The sequence below is a fragment of the Rhinolophus hipposideros genome, assembly GCF_964194185.1.
Source record: "Rhinolophus hipposideros genome assembly, chromosome: 8".
NCBI classification, from domain to species: Eukaryota; Metazoa; Chordata; class Mammalia; order Chiroptera; family Rhinolophidae; genus Rhinolophus; species Rhinolophus hipposideros.
The window spans coordinates 65,087,490-65,107,138 of record NC_138054.1 but is presented as its reverse complement, the minus strand read 5'-3'; the positions used below and the strand labels follow the sequence as shown (position 1 = coordinate 65,107,138).

The following is a 19,649-nucleotide window of genomic DNA, read 5'->3' as shown; positions in this document are numbered from 1 at the left end:
CCCTGCTCCATTCAGATTTAAGGAATGCCCTTGGCTTCTTGTACTCTATCCCTATAGTGTGACTATTTGGCTATTTTTGGGGATCATTGAGGTGCCTGGGTGGTCACAGGGGTCAGAAGGTCTGGATGGTCATTGGCTAGTCCAAAGTGGGGGTCTGTTGAACTGGGCTCTGGATGCGCAGTGAGGATGAGCGGGAGTCTGGGTGGGAGTGAGGCCAGGAGGTGGCATGGGTGGGCAATAGGGACGTTGGTGGATACCAGCTAACTGGCTCTGCCCTTCTCTCCATCACAGGTAGATTGCCCTGGACTGTGGCTGGCCGTGGTGCTTGAGCCCTGAATGACCCCTGAACCCATCCCAGGAAGGACAATGGTGCCCCTTGTGCCTGCATTGGTGATGCTTGGTTTGGTGGCTGGCGCTCAGGGTGACAGTAAGTCTGACCCCTCAAGGTGTGGGATCTCCAGATCAAAAGGTACCCGCCCCTCCTAGCAGGACTCTGGGATGGAGAACAGGACCAGCTACTAGGAGAGACAGGATGGCTAGATACCCTTCTACACCTGCTGTCCCATAGAGAACCGCCCCACACACGGCGAGTCCCCAGCCAAGGAGTGCCCCAGCGAGCGCCGTGCTTCCTGGGTGCTTCCTGTGGCGTGCCCGTGTGTCCCTAAGGCACTGCAGGGTGGGGCATGTCTAAGCGTGACCCTTTTTTATGGGCTGGGGGTGAGACATGTCTGGGATTCATGTGGTCATTGGGTGACGTGCTGAGGCATGTGCTGTGTCTGCCACTGTGTGCCGAAGGCACAACATGAGCCATGTTGGGGTTGGCATGGGAGTAGGCGGGTGGCAACACACAGAGTGTGTCTAGATGTGGGAATGGGATGCCACATGTAGCCAGAGGTCCAGAGAGGGTCCAGAAGCAAGAGCTGTTATAGCTCTTCCCATGGCTAGACCCTGGGCATCCAGGTGTGGAGATACTGAGCCCTTCCCCCTCTCCCAGCCCCTCAGCCCCAGGAATCGGGAAGATTGCACTTGGTGAGGAGGAAGCTGGACTCCAGCGCCCCTCTGTCTGTGTGTTGGGGGAGGTGGGATTGTGCCCTGCTCAGATCCAACTCAGAACTTTGGTCCCTTTCCTGCGCCCTTCCCCCTGCCTGGCACTGGGAGACTGGCCGCAGCCCGCCCCGTCACCATGGTTACCACTGCTTGGTTACCGGTGGGAGGCGGGGCACAGAGCTTATTTAGCCAATCTGTACACTGAGGGGGAGGGGCGAGGTCGGAGCCAAGGTCCTTGGGGGAGGAGGTTGTTCCCAGCTTGTCAGGAGCCCAGAGATTGCCAAGGGCCAACCCAGGGGTCACCCTGGGGGTCAGCAGGCCATAGGGTTTCCCCCTCTCCAAGTCTCTAGGCGAAGATCTCTACTTGCCCCACCCAGGCCCTTTCTCCTAATGGCTCATTAATTATTCAGGACCAGATCTGGCGAGGGGTTGGACTAGAGCTCCCGCCCTTTGTCCTCCTAAGCTGGGCCCTGGTAGGGCTAGAAGGGCAAGAGGAAGGGGAGGGTATTCCTTCTGGGTGTGGGGGTGAGGGGTACTGGGAGCATTGAGGTTCTGGCAATGAGGGCTGGGCAAGCCTGAATAGGGTGGGATTAGGGGGTGGGGGTGATCTCCAGGCCTGGTTGGTGCTGCTGGGAGAGCTTGAGCCTGCAGGGGCAGGTTGGGGTAGAAGTCATCCAGTGTGACTCCCACATTGGCAGGAAGGTGAAGGCTTGGCGAGAGTCAGGTGTGGTCAGTAGCTCTCAGACATTGCAGTACTGTCTTGCTCCCCTACCCCCACCCTGGAGACTCTCAGGGCCTTCAGATGGGAGCTTGAGGGCAGAGGGAAGACCGCCCAGCTGGGCTTTCAGAGTCAACACATCTAGGAGAATAACTGCCTTCCCCTCCTGCTTCAGACCCAACATGCCCCAACCTGTACCCCTCACTCTCATCCCCCCAGACCTGCTTGTCTTCCTGTGTTCTCCTGGCGAATGGCATTACCACCCACCCAGCCACCCAAGTCAGAAACCTGGGCCTCCTCCCAGCCTCCTCCCTCATACCCCACACATCTAATCCATCACCAGGTTCTCTCGTTTCTACCTTCTAAATATCTTTGGAATGCATCCACTTCTCTCTTCGCTGCATTCACCCAAGCCACCCTCAGCTCTGGTTTGGGCTTTTGTATGTAACAGCTTCCTGATAGCTTCCCTGCCTCCATTCTCTTCCCTATAATCCATTCACCATTCCAAAGTAAGAGTCATGTTGCAAATTGAAAGCTTGATTGTGTCACCCCTCATTCTCTTCCCCTCTGGCCTTCAGGATCAAGCCTAAGGGTCTCAACCCTTCTCCAGGCCCTGTGTTGTCAAGCTTCTGCCAGTCTCATCCTGCACTCTGCCCACTATCCCACACCCCCGCCATGCTGTCTTCTCTTAGTTGCTCACGTGCTCCCAGGCCTCTGCTCCTTCTGTTTCCTCTGCTTGGAACACTTCCCCATCCCCTTCACCTGACCAGTTCCTGCTCACCTCGAGCCTCACTTCCTCCATGAGCCTGTGCTGTTCCTCTGTACTCCCCTCAGATTGCATGATTATGACCATGTGCTTTGGGCCTGCCTGTCCCATTGGACTGTGAGTTCTGGGAGGCTCAGGCTATTGTCCAGCTTAAGTCCTGAAGTGTAGTAGGTGAGTAAGTGAAGGGGTGGAGTCAGGCCTGGACCCCCAATAGAAATTGAGGCAGAGCAGAACAGTTTGTGCAGCAGAGTCCAAGAACCTTCATGCTATTCCCTTAAGGACCAGAGCCCAAAGGCCAGGTCTTGAATGTAGGAACCAGCTGGAGACCCTGAAATAGGTGAGTTGGGCACTGCTTCCAGGCAGAGAGCTGTGGGACAGGGACCTGGGCTGGGGGCCATGGTGACCTGGCTCCGGGAGGCAGAGTCTCCTACAGGCCTGTCTTACTCTGCACACACTTTTAGATCTGTCCCCCTGTCTTGGCCAGGCTTGGGCTGAGCTTTGGAGACTTCTAGCTAGGGTCGAGCGGCAAACATGGACAGAGCTTCTGCAAAAGGTAGGGCAGGCACCCCAGAGAATTGACGGCTGGAGCAGTGAAGCATGGAGCGGACAAATGTGTTTCTATAGGCCTCTTAACGAGACAAATGAATGGGGGCCCTGGCCTCTGAGGGGAACGGAGGGAAGTGGGGTGGAGAAGCAGCTGCCAAGAGTTAGCCCAGAGACCCCAGTGCCAATGCTGAGTCAGCTCCAATGGGGACTTAGGCACGAGGGGCTTGGGCGACGCCCCTAGGCTGGGGCTTGGTGGCTTCTAAGGGGGAAGCTTGTGGGGCCAGAGGTGGTCCTAAACAGGAAGAGGTTTCTGCTGATCTGCCATGTGTGTCGGGTGCTCGATGGGAAGAATCTCGACAGGCCTGCCTTTGGACCCTGCAGTGTGTGTGGGTCACTACACTACAGTGTGTGCTGTGTTGGGGCACAGAGGCAGTGCCCTAAGCATCTTGGGAGGAGGGCTGGAAGGCTTCCTGGAAGAGAGGGGCCCTGAAGGGTGAGTGGGCATTTGCTAATTGGGGGCATTGCATAATGAGATGAGATTGGGGGAAGAAGCAGGGAGGAGCCTGGGCTCCTCCATGGAGCTTATGGGAGAGGCACAGTGAGAACCATCCCTGTTTGTCCCCAGACTGCTTGGGACAGAGGCAGGGATGCAGGACCAGGTGACGGGGTATGAGTGGGGTCCTGGGTATGGCCCAGTTACTTGGAATCTTAGGAGCCCAGAGCAGGATGCCTAATGGCTGGAAGGGTGGGTGGTAGAAGGGACAAGTGCCTGAATAGCTGAGGATGTGTCTATCATATTGCCCCCCCCACCCCTGCCCAGAGCCTGTGGAGCTGGAACATGGCAGGGTGCCGCACACGTTCTGCATGTCCTCCCCCTTGTCCTTACAGGTGGGTAGGCAGGACCTGCTGGCCCGTCTAGACTCTGCCCTCTGTGGAACTTCCAGCAGCTTGCTTTCTCTCTCAGGCCTGTTTTTCTATTGCACAATGAGAGTGATCACTCCTACCTGGAAAGGTTACCTGAGGTCACGTGTTCAAGGCACCCGGCACCTAGTATGTGCTCCCCCCTCCAAGGCCATGACCTAGTAGGGCTCCCTGTGTGTGCTGGAGAATACAGGGATGTCTCTGAGCAGGCTCCCTCTGGGGGGCGCCAGGAGCAGTCACAAGAGCCAGCACTAATGAGTCCCCAGCTCATTAGGCAGTTCAGGGCCTGCCTGGGAAATCCGCCTCTTCAGGAGCTCCCTCCCCTGCTTGGCAGTCCCTTGCTGCTACGTGTCTGCTCTCTGCTTCCGTGTCTGCTCTCCGCTTCCGTGTGCTGTTTGTGTAGTGTGTATGGGTACTCTGTAGTGAAGGCACAAAATAGCCCTCTGTCTCCCATGGAGGAACTTTGGAGGTGGCCCAGTTTGTCCCCAGGGCTGGACCCTGGGAAGTATGCCCACCCACCCCCAGGCCAGCCTACTGTTTGCTTTCATAGGCCGCTCCCTCCCACCTTGCATGGACTCAGCGTCTGTGCTGCCAGAGAGTGTCGTAGGGCATGCTCTTGAAAGCTGCTGCCCAAAGGCCTGTGCCACCCACGTGGTGGGAGGGGGAGACAGGCAGAGTCACATTCTGGTGGAGCAGAAATCCCCTCTTGGCACAGGTCTCAGAAGCTCTGTTCAGACCCTCACTGAACACCAGCTCTGGGTCAGCACTGGGCAGAGTGGTCCAGTTGCCTAGTTTTGCCCACCTTCCTGGACCTGATCAGTCACCATGGCATATGATGATCAGTGCTGGGATGGGAACCTCAGGGGCTTAGTGATGCAGAGCAGGCTCCCACAGGCTGGGCAGAGGGGGCATGCCTGAGAGGGGCAGGGCACACACGAAGTCAAGGAGGTGCCCATGGGCCTGGCCTGTTGGAGTTGGCCTGGGTGGGGGTTGGCGAGTCCACCGGGCTGGGCTGTCTTCCAGCGCAGTGCTCTGCCCCGGGCAGATTCTCCTTTTTGAATGTCAAGAAAAGTGAGCCTGGAGAGGTCAGTAGGAGTGAAACGTGGGGCAGAGGGTGAGGGGGGACACACACAAACACAGGGTTTGGAGCTAGGGAGAAACGTGGTCAGATTTGTGCTCCCCAAAAGTCCACCTGGTGAACAGAAGGGGCAAGGGCTTGGCAGGGCTTTCAGACGAGGATGAGCTGCAGTTTCGTTCGGCTCCTGACCTTGTGTGAGGTGCTTCTGGTGGGGTGGAGGGAAGCAGGGATGAGGCCAGACTAAGGGGAAGGGCCTGCCCCCTGGGCTGCACCAGGCTTGGGCAGCAATTGCTAGTCTTTCCAGAGTCTGGTGGGTGGGGGGCCCATCTGGGGACTGGCCCCTCTCCAGCCTCCAAGGGGTCTTCTGCCTCCTCCATGGCCTCAGGCCTTGGGCCCAGTCCAGCCTCCACACAGTTCTAAGGCTTTTCCCCTTCTCTGGCTCTCTCTCATGACCTGTACCTGGCTCTCCCCAGTTTCTGGTTCTTTGTTTGGTGCTGAGGCCCCGCCCCCCACCCACCCCAGGCACACTCGCCCAGCCATTCCGGTTCAGCAAGTTCCAGTCTCTGGTTACTGTGCAGACACGTTGAGATAGGCGCCAAGGAGGGTTTCTATCCTGGGCTTCTCTCCCTCGTGGCGGGGCTCCCCTTTGGTATATGAGGGGCTGCCCTTTGGTGTGTGAAGGGCTGCAGACTTCATCCGCCTCAGGCCTTCACTTGTCAGTCGCTCCTTCATTCCTTCCACACCTCTGTGTGCCAGCAACTAGGTCTGGCACTGCGACAGGGCAGGAAGCAAGGCCGGCATGCATGGCGTCTGCCCTGACCAGGGCTATTGTTCTAGGTGGAGAAGCGGCTATGACTCAAATACTCCCCCAAATGTGGAAAAAGTAGGCACCTCACACATGTACACAACAAACCATGAGCAAAAGTAATAACCTCACACATGTATATCAACAAACCATGAGCAGCGCTATGAAAGAGGCAGATGGAGTTACCAGAGAGCTTTAAACCAGGAACTGAGCTAATAGAAGTAGGGACAGCGACAGGGGGACCAAGGAACTTTTTCTGAAGAAATGATGTTTAAATTGTGTTCAGAAAGGTAAACAGAAGTTAGTGGGTAAAGAGATAGTCGAAGGGGTTTGTGGCAGAGGAACAGTCTATGCAAAGGCCCTGAGGCCATAGGGGACATGGCTTATCCAGGTGATGGGGAAGCCGGAGCTCTGGGGCTGAGGCAGGGGAGATTGGCTGGGGCTGGAGAGAGTGGCCGGGATCAGACCTGTCAGGGCTCTGTCTGCCATGATAAGAGTTTAAATTTTGTTTTGAGAGCAGTAAGAAGCCTTTGGAGGGTTTTAATCAGGGGAGAGAGGCTGTCAATTCACCCTGGCTATGGAATAAAGAATATAGACTGCAGGGAGCAAGACTGGAGGCAGGAACACAGCTTGTTAGGTTGGTAGAGTGTCCAGTCAAAGGAAGGTGATGTCTGCACTAAGGTGGTGGCAGTGCAGAAGGAGCGCTGGGAGCCTCTGCATACAGGTCCTCAGGTGTGGGGGAGGGGCACGCAGTGTGTGTATGTGGGGGGCTGCAAATCCGCCCCACCCCCTGGGGGAGTTTGAGTGGTCAGAGTCCAATCTGAGAGCACCTATCTGAAAGGAACAGGCTGTGCAGACGACTGCAGACTGGGGGAGTCTGGAGCTTCCTTCAGAGGGCATTCAGGGGAAGGGTAAGACAGACGAAGGCTTCCTGATCCTTTGTATTGTCCCCATGCCACTCTGGTCGCCACCAGACTTGTGTGTGTTCCCACCAAGACTGCCCCGGGTTCCTTTGAGCTAGCTGCCCTTGCCCCCCTTTAGCTACTCCAAGAGCATCAGGTGGGTCCCTGAGTTTAGGATTTGGAACGCTGGATCAAACCTGGTTTTACCCCCAATCCTTCTGATTTGCCCATTATTTAACCTCCTGAGCCTCCATTTTATCATCTCTAAAATGGGGATGATACTGCTACCTACGTTATGGGATTGTTTTAAGACTGATAATGCTGGTGAGGGTGATGGCTGCCCTCATGAAAGGCCCCACCTTGTGTTGAGCCTGTGCAGGCAGTTTACAGACAGCATCATATTTCGTCTGCACAGATCCGTGTCACTTTTTGCAGCTGAGAAAACGGAGGCTCAAAGATGATGAGTGTCCTGCTTGATAATTACATAAAACCTCCAGAGCCCACTGGGCCCTAGGGTACTCAGTAAGATGGTTCCCTTCGTGTTCCCAAAAAGCTAAGCCCTCCTTCCTCTCTGTACCTGTAACTCCTGACCTTGGTGGTCTCCCTGGACCCTCCCCTCCTCAGGGACTTTGCCCCATCTGCTGTCCTTCTCACTGCTGGATTGGCTCCCTCTCCCACTCTGCTGGCTTCTTCCCATCAGCATTTGAATAGTATTTCACATCTTAGGAAAAAAAGAAGAAACAAAATGTAAAAACCCCCTCCAGCCCTCATCCCCTCCGGGTGCCATGTTTGCTTTATCTTTCCCATCACAGTCTCTTTTTAAAATAATCACTTCACTCTTCTCTCCGCTTCTTCACCTCCCACTCACTCCTCAGTCTTCTTTGGCCTGGCGTTGGTCCCCACCACACCACTGACCCTGCTCTTGACAAGGCCTTCAATACCATGCGAACTATTTTGTGCCGGATGTTTTGGACTCAGGCCGGCTTGAATTCAAATCTCGAATGTGCCACTCATTGGCTTTATGACCTTGGACAAGTGACTTGACCTCTCAGAGCTTATAAAGTGGAGATAATACTGATGAAGGACTAAATGATACCCAGTACCTGGTGCAGAGTGGGTGCTTAGTGAAGTATTGTTGTCGCTGCATACATGTTTCTGTGCCAGGGACCAGGCCAGGCCTGGACTCAGCACCGAGCAGGTGGACTGAAAGGTCATTTCTCACGGTATTAGCCTTCCTGGAGCTGTTCATTGGCCTGATTAATGGGAAATGGATCTACTGTCAGGATTAACGAGGCGTTACTACGTCTTAGTGAAGGCTGGGTTGCTCTGGTCATGTGACCCTGGTGGTGGGGTATATAGAGACAGGTGCTCCAGGTTGGCCGTGGTGTGTGCCTCAAGGTGTTGTGGGCGTGACAGTACAGTGTCTGAGCCCCCTCCTTTGTCCTCTCCCCCACCTCCCTGTGGACACTGTGGGGAGACACGCGGGCTGTCAGAAGGCAATAACCCTGTCAGTGGGGGCGGGGTAAGGGGGGCAGATTTACAGGAAAGCCTTCACCTGGGAAGATGTCCAGAGATACTTAGGAGGTGGAATGTCTAGGCCTTCGGGACTGCTGGTATGTGGGGGCTAGGGGATAGGAGGAGTCATGGTTTCTGGCTTGAGCTTGAGGTAGATGGAGGTACCATTACTGAGGTAGAGAGCAGTGAGGAAGACACAGGTCTGGGGGAGATGCTGGGGCTGTTCCTGGCAGCTCTCAGCGTGCCTTTGTCCTAGAGCTTGGAATTGATGGGGGCATGGGAGACCAGCGTGTAGCGGGTTACAGGTTACAGCGTAGACTCCAGACTCAGAACTCCTGAGTTCACATCTCAGCTCTGCCACTAAACAGCTGTGTCTTGCTGGGTAAATCCCTTAACCTCTCTGTGCCTCAATTTTCTGCTATGTAAGCAGAGATAATTACAGCACCCTCCTCGTAAGCCTACAACTCTTTGAACAGTGCCTGGCACATAGTAAGCGCTGTATAATGGTTAGATGTCACTGCTGTTATTTTCTCTGGAGATCTTTCTGGCCACAACCCCCATCCCCAGGACTGCCACCATGTCTGTAGTGACTGTACCATGGTGACTTAGTGTCTCCATCTCTCCAGGCAAACCTGTCTTCATTAAGGTCCCTGAGGACCAGACTGGGCTGTCAGGAGGGGTGGCCTCCTTCGTGTGCCAAGCCACAGGGGAACCCAAGCCACGTATCACATGGATGAAGAAGGGGAAGAAAGTCAGCTCCCAGCGCTTCGAGGTATGTCCTTGGGTGGGAAGGGGCAGGTAGGGCTCAGAGTCTGCCTACTCTTAGATCTGGTCTTAAATCCACTTCCCTTGGTCTCCCTCCTTCGGGGCAGTTTGGAGGCGGGAGGATGGCTGACCCAGAGCAAGTTGTGACCATGCATCTGTCCTCTGGCAGGTAATTGAGTTTGATGATGGGGCAGGGTCTGTGCTGAGGATCCAACCGTTGCGGGTACAGCGAGATGAAGCCATCTATGAGTGCACGGCCACCAACAGTCTGGGAGAAATCAACACTAGTGCCAAACTCTCAGTGCTTGAAGGTACGTGCCAGGGAGTGACATGGCATGGTGGGCAGAGAGACTGACATGTGGGAAGAGCCATCTAGTCAGCCCTGTCTCCGCCATGGGCTGGTGTGTGTTTGACAGAGAGGAGAACTGCCCATCCTGGGGTTGACGAAGGTCAGCAGTGGCCAGGGATGGTCATTGGATCTGGCCTGGATTGTTTGGCTTGTGCTGAGGCCAGCTGTGCATATTCTCCTGCTGACCAGGGCATTGCTCAGGTGGGGCCTAAGGTATGGCTTGAGGTGAAGGGCTGCAGCTCTGTATTGCTTGGTTACATGGCTTGTGGCAGTGGATCTGACTTTCATGTGGAGCTGGCTGGTGGGCTTCAGAGAGGTGTGTTCCCTGTTGCAAGGGTCCTAGGCGGGGAACCTAGGTTCTTCTCTCACTTGGTGGCTCCTCCATTCATTCACAGAAACTCTCTCATGCTACCGTGCGTCCAGGGGGTCATCTGACTGGGCCCTCAAGACTTCAGTCTGCACTAAGTAGTGTGGGGGCAGCCCAGGGGACTGGGGAAGCATTGGGGAGAAGGGGGCTTTGTCTAAGCTAGTCCTGAGGATAAGTGGGAGTTGGGATGGGGGCCTAGGTAGATGGAACAGCATTGGCATGTGCCAAGGCCCGGAGGCAAGAGAGAATGGAGCTTTCAAGGAACCCTGAGCAGCTCAGTTTGGTTTTGGGTGATGGGTGGAGCTGGAGGGCACAGAGAAAAGTGGGGAAGAACAATTCAGTACTTTCCTGGGGGCATACGAAGCCATGAATGATGTGGGGAGTGATTTGATCAGCCCCCTAGCTATGATGGATTCATCCGTCTGACTATGTCTGCACGTATTTTCAAAATATAGTTTTCATTATTACTTTTTTTAAAAATTGCAATAACAGTACCTGTTCACTGTTGAAAATTTGATAAGTATAAAATACCACATAGGAAAAAATAAAAATCATCGGTTATCTTACCTCTACTATTAACATTTGATTATTTTCTTATAGTCCATTTTCTGTGCACACATTATATATGTAACAAAAATGGGATCACATTTTGCCCAGTGATTTGTAGACTACCTTAAAAATATATATTGTGAACATTTTCCTTTCCATTAAGTGTTCTTCTGCATTGTTATTTTTAATGGCTGTGGGTATCACATGGAAGCACCCTAATTTATTTAGCCATTCCCTTATTGTTGGACATATAGGTTGTTCCCATTTTTTTGCTTTTATAAATAAGGTGCTATACACATCCTTGCAGATAAGATGTGTTCACTTTCCTGATTATTTCCTTATTCTAGATTCATGGAAGTGGAATTGCTGGATCAAATGGCACATGAATTTTTAAGCCTTTCAATATTTCCAGAAGATTGTGTCAGTTTACACTCCCACCAAGCAGGTCATAAGAGGGCCTCTTTTCTGCACATCCTCCCCAGCTGTGGGAATTACCATTAAAAAAAAATCTTTGCCAAGTTAATAGGCAAAAAATAGCATCTCAATTTAATTTGCATTTCTTTGATTACAAGAGCAGTTGAGCATCTTTTCACATTGGCCATTTTTACGCTATGGCTTTATTTGTTCACACATCCATTCAGTAATTCCTTTGCGTCTGTGTGTCCCCTATGAGATGGGGTGGGACCCTCCAGCTTCAAGGAGTTGTGGAGGACAGTGATTAAGAGCAGGGGCTCTGGACCACTTACTCTCACCTTATGACCTTGGGCAAGTAACTGTGCCTCTGAGCCTTGTTTGCTCTATCTATAAACAGGGATATAATACCTACCGCCCAGGCTGGTTTGGAGGATTAAATATGTTGTAGTTAAGTACTTCACAGGATTCCATCATGAATGGTAGCTAGAATGTTGGGCTGGAAGCTGCACATCCTGAGGCCCAGGCATGTGCAGCTTCTGTGCTGCCTGGCATTGTCTGGGTCATGCAGCCCCTGCCTTCTACTCCCATAGAGGGTGCTTACCTGTGTGGCAGGGGACTAGAGGACAGGCTCTGGGTCAGAATTGCTGATTGCTGAGTGGTCTGATTCTGCTACCCCCGACCTCAGTTTCCCCACTCATGATCCGAGGACAGTATTTCAGTACTGCCTTCCCTCCTGTTGGTATCTGCCCCAGCAGGGAGCCATGTGCCCTGCTCTGGCATTTGGGAAGTGGCTGAAGAGCCAGACTGTGGTCCGGAGGGCATCTTCTTGGGTTATCATACTGGGGAAAGAGGGCCTCCTTGTTAATGTTGAAAGAGAAGTCCCCCCAAAACCCCTGTGCCCCATTTCTGGCGCTGCCCCCAAGTCCTTTGTGGGCAAACACTCCTACCCCCACCACTGCCCTGGGCAGCTTTATCTTTTAGAAGATTGAGGAGGATGAGGATGGTCTTTCAGGGCCCGAGGTGGGGAAGTCAGACTTGCAGGGGAATCGCTCCATCCTGAGGGGCCTTAGATGAGGGTTTCTTTAGCAGGGCCTGGGGTATGTTTGTGCTCCCAGGATATGGGAGGTGTCTGAGGATGTTGGGGCGAGTAAGGAGCAGGTCCCTGTTCTACCCTTGCTCCCTGTATGGGTGGGGGTGGAGCTGTGGGCCTGAATGAGCCCCTCCTTCTCCTGAAACATAGCACCCGGAAGATGAAATGCTGACTTACCATGTTAGTCTGTGTAACCTTGACCGACTCTGGGCTTGGCGGAAAAGAGTGGAGTGGGAGGCCTCGAAGGTGCCAGGGGGCGCGGCTGAGGGCTGCAGCCCAGACTGACTGCCCCGCCCCCCACCCTGTCCCGCAGGCCTCCTGTGCTAGCCAGGAAAACCTGGTGTGTCTAGGAATAGGGTAAAAGGATGACTGGCACTGGACGGGGGCTGTCACCACAATCTGGGCTCTTTAGGGTAGTGGCTGAGGGCTACCTAGATCAGCCTGCATCAGAGGAGGGGTTGGTGTACCCCCAAAAGGGAGCCCAGGCCTACAAGTCCATCTCGCCCCATTTCCCTCATACCTCAGCTCCCCTGGAGCCTCTGGGAGTGCCCCGATCGTGGCCTTTGCACCCAGCTGCCCAGGCAGAGTCCCCACTGCCCTGTAATGCCTAGGTGTCTGAACAGCAGCACAAGCTGGCTGGGGGTGAGCCTGGCCTGGGCCGTGAGGAGCACAGGGCCTGCCGCCCAGCGTTCCTGTCTGAGTGGTAATTGAAGCCATTAGCGCACCAGCCTCTCCCTCGCTGGGTAATGGCAGGAAAAGCTCTTCTCGCTCCACACTCTTGAGGCAGCTGAATCACTCCCCCTCCAACTCGCCCGCCCGCTGCCGCCACTGAGACAGGGAATCTGACATTTTCCCTCATGAGGGAGGGGGAACAGAGGGGGAGGGGAAGCAGGCCTGGCTTCTTGGCCTTTCCCTCCTGGAGGTGGGGGGAGTGAGGGTCTTGGTGCTCAGTCTCGAGGTCACAGACTCATCTGGCCAGGCAGGACAGTAGTCAGGAAAGCCCCAGAGATGGCCAGGCAGCAGAGGTGTGGCTGAGGTGACTTGGGTGGGTTCAGGAAAGGCCAGGAAGGAGTGGGAGGTCGAAGAGGCAAAAGGTTGAGGTGCAGGGATGAGCTGTTTCTGACTTTTTCCTGGAGGGGCTGGCTCTGAGGGCTTCGGGTGTAGGCAGCAGTGTTTGCATTATGGTCAGGGATGAAACAGATAATGTGCGCCCTGTGTGTGGTGTGGGTGCCCTGTGTGCCGTGTGTAAGGCAGTGTGCGTGTGAGGTGTGTGGTGCAGTGTGTATAGCAGGTGTGTGCTTACAGGCTGTATATACAGTAGGGGGTGAGCAGCAGACTGGGGGTTGTGGTGTGTACAGGAGGTGGCACACATCACGCAGTGTGTGTGTGTGTGTGTGTATGCACATATGCGCACACATGCATCAGACAGTGTGTATGCATGGTGTGGTATATACAGCAGGTGGTATGCACCTTATGGGCTGTGTGTACAGCAAGGGAGGCGCTCAGCAAACAGCCTGAGCTGAACGTGTTGTCAGTCTAGTGCTGTGGGAGGTCAGAGATGCTGGGTCTGGGCTCATTGTCTCTGGAACCCCACAGGATCCCTGCTCAGAGTTGTTGGTCGGCTGGAGCAGCTGGCCAGAGATGAATGTGGGACAGAGTGGTTGGGCTGAGCTCTTCTCAGAGCCTGCAACAGCACCTCAGCAGTTCTTCTGCAACTAGGCCAGACTGGAGGGTGCACCAGACAGGAATCCTGCCTAGACCTTGGGACTTTCTCCTCCCCTCCCCTTCCCCGCACCAAGACTAGGTACCCTTTTACCTGTTCCCACCTGGCCTTGGTGTCTGCATGGAGTGCCTGGTCTTGCCTACCTCAGGGCAGGCTCTGGGGGGCCGACTCTCAGGCATGTGGGGTAGTAACTGGAGTGGGGTAACAGTCAGTGCTGGGCCTGGATCCCCGGGCTCTGCCCTAGCTCTGACCCTGGCCAGCTTTGGGACCTGTGGGGTGATGAAGGACCTCTTAAACCCCCTTCCACCCACCTCCACCCATAATCTCTTTGGAAACAGACCCAGGGACATGAGGGCTGATGAGCAACCTATGCCCCTGTCCTGAGCTGTCCTGGGCTGGGCTGGACCTGGAGCAGAGCTGGTAAGGGAGCTTGTATTTCCAAGGAGTCAGCTTTGCCTGCTTTACCCTCCTCCCTGGCCTTGGCCTAGGCCTGAGTTTGGGGGGTAAAGGGCTACTGCAGGCAGAGGATGACTTTGCAAGTGGCAGGATGTACCCCCTTCCTGTTGCCTGCATGTGTTGTCTGGGTAACAGGCTCATTTTGTGGAAGCAGGGCCTGTCACCTTCCTGATTTGCGGGTTCTAGAAAACCTAGAACCTGGGCCAACTTCTGCCCCTCCCCTTGCAGCTGAGGCAAAACTTCATGCTTCTGGTCCACTGACTGGTCTCTGACCTTCCAACCCCTATCATGACCACAGTAGCATTTGAGACCATCCAGATATGAGACTCTGCAACCATTTTCTGGAGAGTTCTAGGCCCCAGGCATGGGGTGGGAGAGACGTCAGGTAGGTGTGCACTGCCAGGAGGCCCTTGAAAGTCAAACTGTGGGTTTCTTGGTACCTGGAATCCCTCATTCTTTCTAGTTCTGAAGGCAGATCACTTGGCACCTCCCCTCCCCTGTGCTCACCTGCCCCCCCCACCTCTGTAGCCACAGGTGCTTACAAAACCCTGCTATATACATGGCCCCCGCAATACTCCCCTCTCCCCCAGCCTCATGACCACAGCGGAACTGGAAGTTCTGGGAACAGCTATCCAAGTTGTAGATTTTCTTTTATTCCCCCACCTTCTTCTGCCCCTTCCCCCCCCACACACTCCGGTTCAAGCCGTTGTTTCTCAGTCTAGCTGTGTAGGACACAGCTCCCTGGTCCATGCTGGTGTTATGAGCCTTGCGCCCCCCCCACCCCGGCTGTGGCAGTCGGTCGCCGGTTGGCCACTTACGGCAGCTCTCGCCGGCTGCTGGCTGTTCATGTAAGCACACGGTACCCCATGGCAGCACACAGCAGCCAACGGCCACTCACGCTGGCTGCTGGCCACTCACACTGGCCACTGGCCGCTCACGGCAGCCCAGCTCCAGGGAGAGCTGTTGTTCACAATCTTAACTGTAGAGGGCGCAGCTCACTGGCCCATGTGGGAATCGAACAGGCGACCTCAGTGTGAGGAGCACACACTTCGCTTCAACCACCTGAGCCACTGGGCCAGCCCCCGGTTTTATTTTTTAATTTTTAATTTTTTATATTTTTTATATTGGGGAACAGTGTGTTTCTCTGGGCCCAAGTCATCCTTCAGTCTAGTTGTGCAGGGCACAGCTCAGCTCCAAGTCTAGTCACCGTTTTCCATCTTTAGTTACAGGGGGTGCAGCCCACCATCCCATGTGGGAATTGAACCGACAACCTTGTTGAGAGCTCACACTCCAACCGAGCCATCCAGCTGCCCCTCCGGAAGCTCAGTGGCAGCTCGTTGTCTTCAATCTAGTTGTGGAGGGTGCAGCTCACTGGCCCATGTGGGAATCAAACTGGCAACCCTGTTTCTCAGAGCTCGCCCTCTAACCACCTGAGCCATCTGGCCACCCCAAGCTGGAGGGTTTAAATGCCCCTATGTGTGCACATTTTCCATCCTTGGTGAGGTGCCCTCTCCTCCTGTTCCCAGAGGAGAAAGGATTTTAATCAGGGGAATGACATGATCAAAATATATGTTTCAGGGGCTGGCCCGGTGGTTCAGGCGGTTGGAGCTCCATGCTCCTAACTCCGAAGGCTGCCGGTTTGATTCCCACATGGGCCAGTGGGCTCTAACCACAAGGTTTGCCAGTTCGATTCCTCGAGTCCCGCAAGGGATGGTGGGCAGCGCCCCCTGCAACTAAGATTGAACACGGCACCTTGAGCTGAGCTGCCGCTGAGCTCCCGGATGGCTCAGTTGGTTGGAGCGCGTCCTCTCTGAACCACAAGGTTACCGGTTCAACTCCCGCAAGAGATGGTGGGCTGTACCCCCTGCAACTAGCAGCGGCAACTGAACCTGGAGCTGAGCTGCGCCCTCCACAACTAAGATTGAAAGGACAACTTGAAGCTGAACGGCACCCTCCACAACCTAGCAAATCAGAAGGCACCCCCAGACCTGAAGGATCCCACACTCTTCCAGAGAGCCCTACCCCGCCCCCAGGCTTCCAGGCAGTGAAGGGGAGCCTGGGGAGCCTTGCCCATCTCCCTTCACAGAGATAAATCCTTTGGGTTTATCTCCATGGAGTCATGATTGACCTTGGGGAGCACGTTGGCAGGAAGCAAGATTGAAAGGACAAAAACTTGACTTGGAAAAAAGTTCTGGAAGTACACACTGTTCCCCAATAAAGTCCTGTTCCCCTTCCCCAATTAAAAAAAAAATGTATGTTTCACAAAGGTCCCTGGGAGTGCAGAGTGAAGTGGAGGGAGACCAGTGAGAAGTTGGGGCAGCCTTGCAGCCCAGGTGATAGGTGTCAGAGGCCCAAACCCAGGCAGTGGGTAAGGGAGGAAGGGAGACTGGGTTACAAGTAGTTTAGAAAGAGTGATGGCCTGCCTGGCTACTTGTGGGATTGGGGAGGCGGGAGCCTCTGGGTTACTGGCTCTGGGGCCAGGTAGATAGCAGTGCTGTTTTCCAAGATTCAGGTATGGGAGGAGGACCAGGTCTGAAGAGGCAGGTTGGTGAGTCCAGTTAGAAACCTGTTGTATCAGGCATGCACTGGCATCCAGGGGAGGTGTCCAGGAGGCCTTGTTCAGATTTGTCTGGGACTCTTAAGGGACATATGGAGACAGAGTTTTGAAGGCCAAGAAATAGGAAATCTCAGGAAGCCAGAGCCTAAAGGGGTGGAAGGGGACCTGGATGGAGCACCAGAAGCTAACTCTTCATGTTGGGAGGGGAGTTTGCATAGGAATCTGGTGAGGAGGGGCCTGATAGGTAGGAGGGAAACAGAGTGAGGCCATGGAAGTCAAGAGAAAAGACGGCATGGAGGAGGAAGGAGTGTTGTCCAGAGGTGCGGCAAGATGGCTGAGAAGTGTCCTTTGGGTTTATCTCCATGGAGTCATGATTGACCTTGGGGAGCACGTTGGCAGGAAGCAGTGGGGGTGGCAGCTGGGCTGCAGGGGCCTAAGGAATGAGTGGGAGGCTGTCCGTGGTCTGGAGTGACACGGCTTGCACGGGGTTGGGAGGGTGGGGAGTAGATGGATCAAAAGAATCTTCCTGGAGTAGGAGGGAGGTGGGGGAACCTCCAGGAGGAGAGTCCAGCATGGGCCAGGGCCCAGAAACCAGAGTGTGGGTAGGGTGTGTGCCCAGGAGATGGCCCCCAGGTCACTTGGGTGTGGATTGCTGGGAAGGCTGAATAGGGCTGTGTGAGGTGCCAGGTAAGCCCCGGGTTGGGAGTGGCGCCTGGGAGGGGGAGGCCACGACTGCTGACAGGCCCCAAACAGCTCAGATTCAAAAACAAAACAGGCTTTTAAGATGCCAAGTTTGATGAAATCTGAGTGCTGGAAGAGGTGGGAGTTTTCTCTTGGAAAAAGCTGAAAATCAAGACTGAAAGCTGTGAAGGGAGATGGGCAAGGCTCCCCAGGCCCCCCTTCACTGCCTGGAAGCCTGGGGGCGGGGTAGGGCTCTCTGGAAGAGTGTGGGATCCTTCAGGTCTGGGGGTGCCTTCTGACTTGCTAGGGGGTATCTTAGTCTGACTCCGCTAAGGATGGAGCTGTCTCAGGGATAGGGCCCGAGGTGGTCTTGGTTTCCTGAGTGCATGAGGGCCGGGGGAGCCAACAGCAACCCACAAGGTTGCTTCATGTGTCTATAGGTCTTCATGTTTTCCATGTTCTCTGTTCCTCCGTGTCTCTCCAGGTGCACGTGTCTCAGCACACGTATCTCTGACTGCATGTCTCTACATGTGTGTTTGTGTGTCTGTGTGCACTGCCTCTGCTTGCATGAGTCTGTTTCCACAGGTGCTTTTCACTGCAGGTGTCCCTCCGCATGCACATGTAGGTTTCTGTTTTTGCACCTGTCTCTTTCCCCATGTATATCTCTGTGGCTGTGCATGTTTCTAAGTGTCTGTGTGTTCAGAGACAGGGTGGCCAGGCCCAACACACGCAGCGAAGGGGGTCAGGCTTACAGATGGTGCCACCCCAGGGAGCCTGTATATGTGTGTGCCGGTGTGTGCCTGCATGTACACAGAGACGCCATGAAGCTGGGTAAACAAGGGTGAGAAGGCTGTGCTGACAGAAGGTGCTGCCCACCCAGGGACCCTGCAAGGCTTCTCCATCTGTCGGCTTCCCTGGTGCAGCCCCCTCCCTCTGGCCCACACTCTGCCTCAGGCATCCCAGGCTGAGCTGGACAAAGAGACTTGTGTGTGCTTTGTAGGGGTCTCCAGCCGACTCCCTATCCTGTTATTTCAGCCAGCATAAGCTGATCCTCTGCCCACCCCCACCCTAGTCTCATCTATCAGGACCCCAACATATTCCTTAGCTCCAACCAGACTCACCTTCCTACTGTCTCCACACCCTCCTACAGCCTTTGCTCAGGCAGCCCCTCCCTCCCCCCAGCTAACTCCCCCTGCCTTCCTTTCTCAAGTGTTTCCTCGTCTTATATCTCCTTCCTCTTCTAGGAAGCCACCAAGGTAGCAGGTGAGCTCTTGCTTTGAGTGGTGGTCCACACCAACACTGTTGTGGTACCTCAGCCAAGCTCCTTAGGCTCCCAACCTCCCCCTCTACCACCCCTTCCCCCAACACACACACAACCCTGTCATCTTCCTCTGCCTAGTGGGGACAGCAGGAAAGCGGTCAGGTTTTCCTCTACAGTATCTAAAAACAAGCCCGGTTTGGAGCAGGAGCCGTTTGTACACATGGGCGCCCACCACAGGTACACAGAGGTCTGTGCCAGCAGGCCCTGGGGAATGTGCTTGCACCCTACATGTGTGTGCTACTGTAGAGACTAGGACTCCTGGCACCTCTGAAGTCCCCTAAAGTCCCCATGGGCTTCTTCTGTCCCTTCAGAGGGGGTGGAGAGACCTCGACCCCACAGGGCCAGACACTGCGGATGCCGGGCGTTGAGGCTGTGCGGCAGGCGTGGGGACCTCCGCCGGGCTGTGCTGCGCTGCGCAGACGGTGTCTGGAGGAGCTAAGCATTCGTTGATCCTGAAGGACACCTACGAGGGAGGGTTCCCTGGAGTTGGGAACCTGGGTCCTGGGAGGGGGCACAGAGGCTCCACCCAGGCCAGGAAGGAGGGGCTGCCGCTTCTTGGACAGCGATGCGTGGACGCGTGTGCACACGCAACCCTTCAGCCGCCTTGCCGTTGCCATGGTTACCGGGTGGCCTGGAAGGGGGAGGGGCCCTTCCTCCCCTCCGATGCTGCAGAACAGGTTTTGAGCGGACTCTGCGTGACCGGTACATTAGGGTGTTGGAACGTGGGTGCGTGCCACGGGTGGCCACGTGGGGGGACAGTCGAGTATTCTGCAGTAAATAAAAACGCAGCAGTTTGTGTGCAGAGGGGTCTGCTGTGGAGCTGCTGAGCCTGAAGACATCGGAAGGCGTGGGGGGGGCGGGGCAGACCTTAAGGAAGTGAGGCAGGATGGTGGCAGGGCACCCCCAGAGCTGCAACCTCACCTCCGCCTGCCCTGCGCAGGCCCAGCCCTGCCAGGTGTAGGGTCCCAACACCTGGTCTCATCCCCGCTCCCCCTCCCATCTAGCTGTGTGACCTTGGGCAGGTTTTTAGATGTCTCTAAGCCCCGATTTGTTCATATGCCTCAAGGTTTTGGTAAAGA

At 55.0% G+C, this 19,649-nt stretch overlaps 1 protein-coding gene across 23 annotated transcripts in view; it reads left to right on the top strand.

Moving 5' to 3' along the window:
- PTPRF (protein tyrosine phosphatase receptor type F) overlaps positions 1-19,649 on the top strand; it is an 86,479-nt gene that overhangs the window by 13,532 nt on the left and 53,298 nt on the right. For 21 of the 23 annotated variants that reach the window (XM_081054780.1, XM_081054779.1, XM_081054768.1 and 18 more), the window contains 3 exons: positions 292-427; positions 8,925-9,070; positions 9,233-9,374. In XM_081054780.1, coding sequence (XP_080910906.1) covers positions 337-427; positions 8,925-9,070; positions 9,233-9,374 — 379 coding nt within the window. In that variant the 5' untranslated portion in view covers positions 292-336. The remainder of the gene's footprint in view (positions 1-291; positions 428-8,924; positions 9,071-9,232; positions 9,375-19,649) is intronic. The other 2 variants (XM_081054773.1, XM_081054770.1) reach the window with 1 other exon arrangement.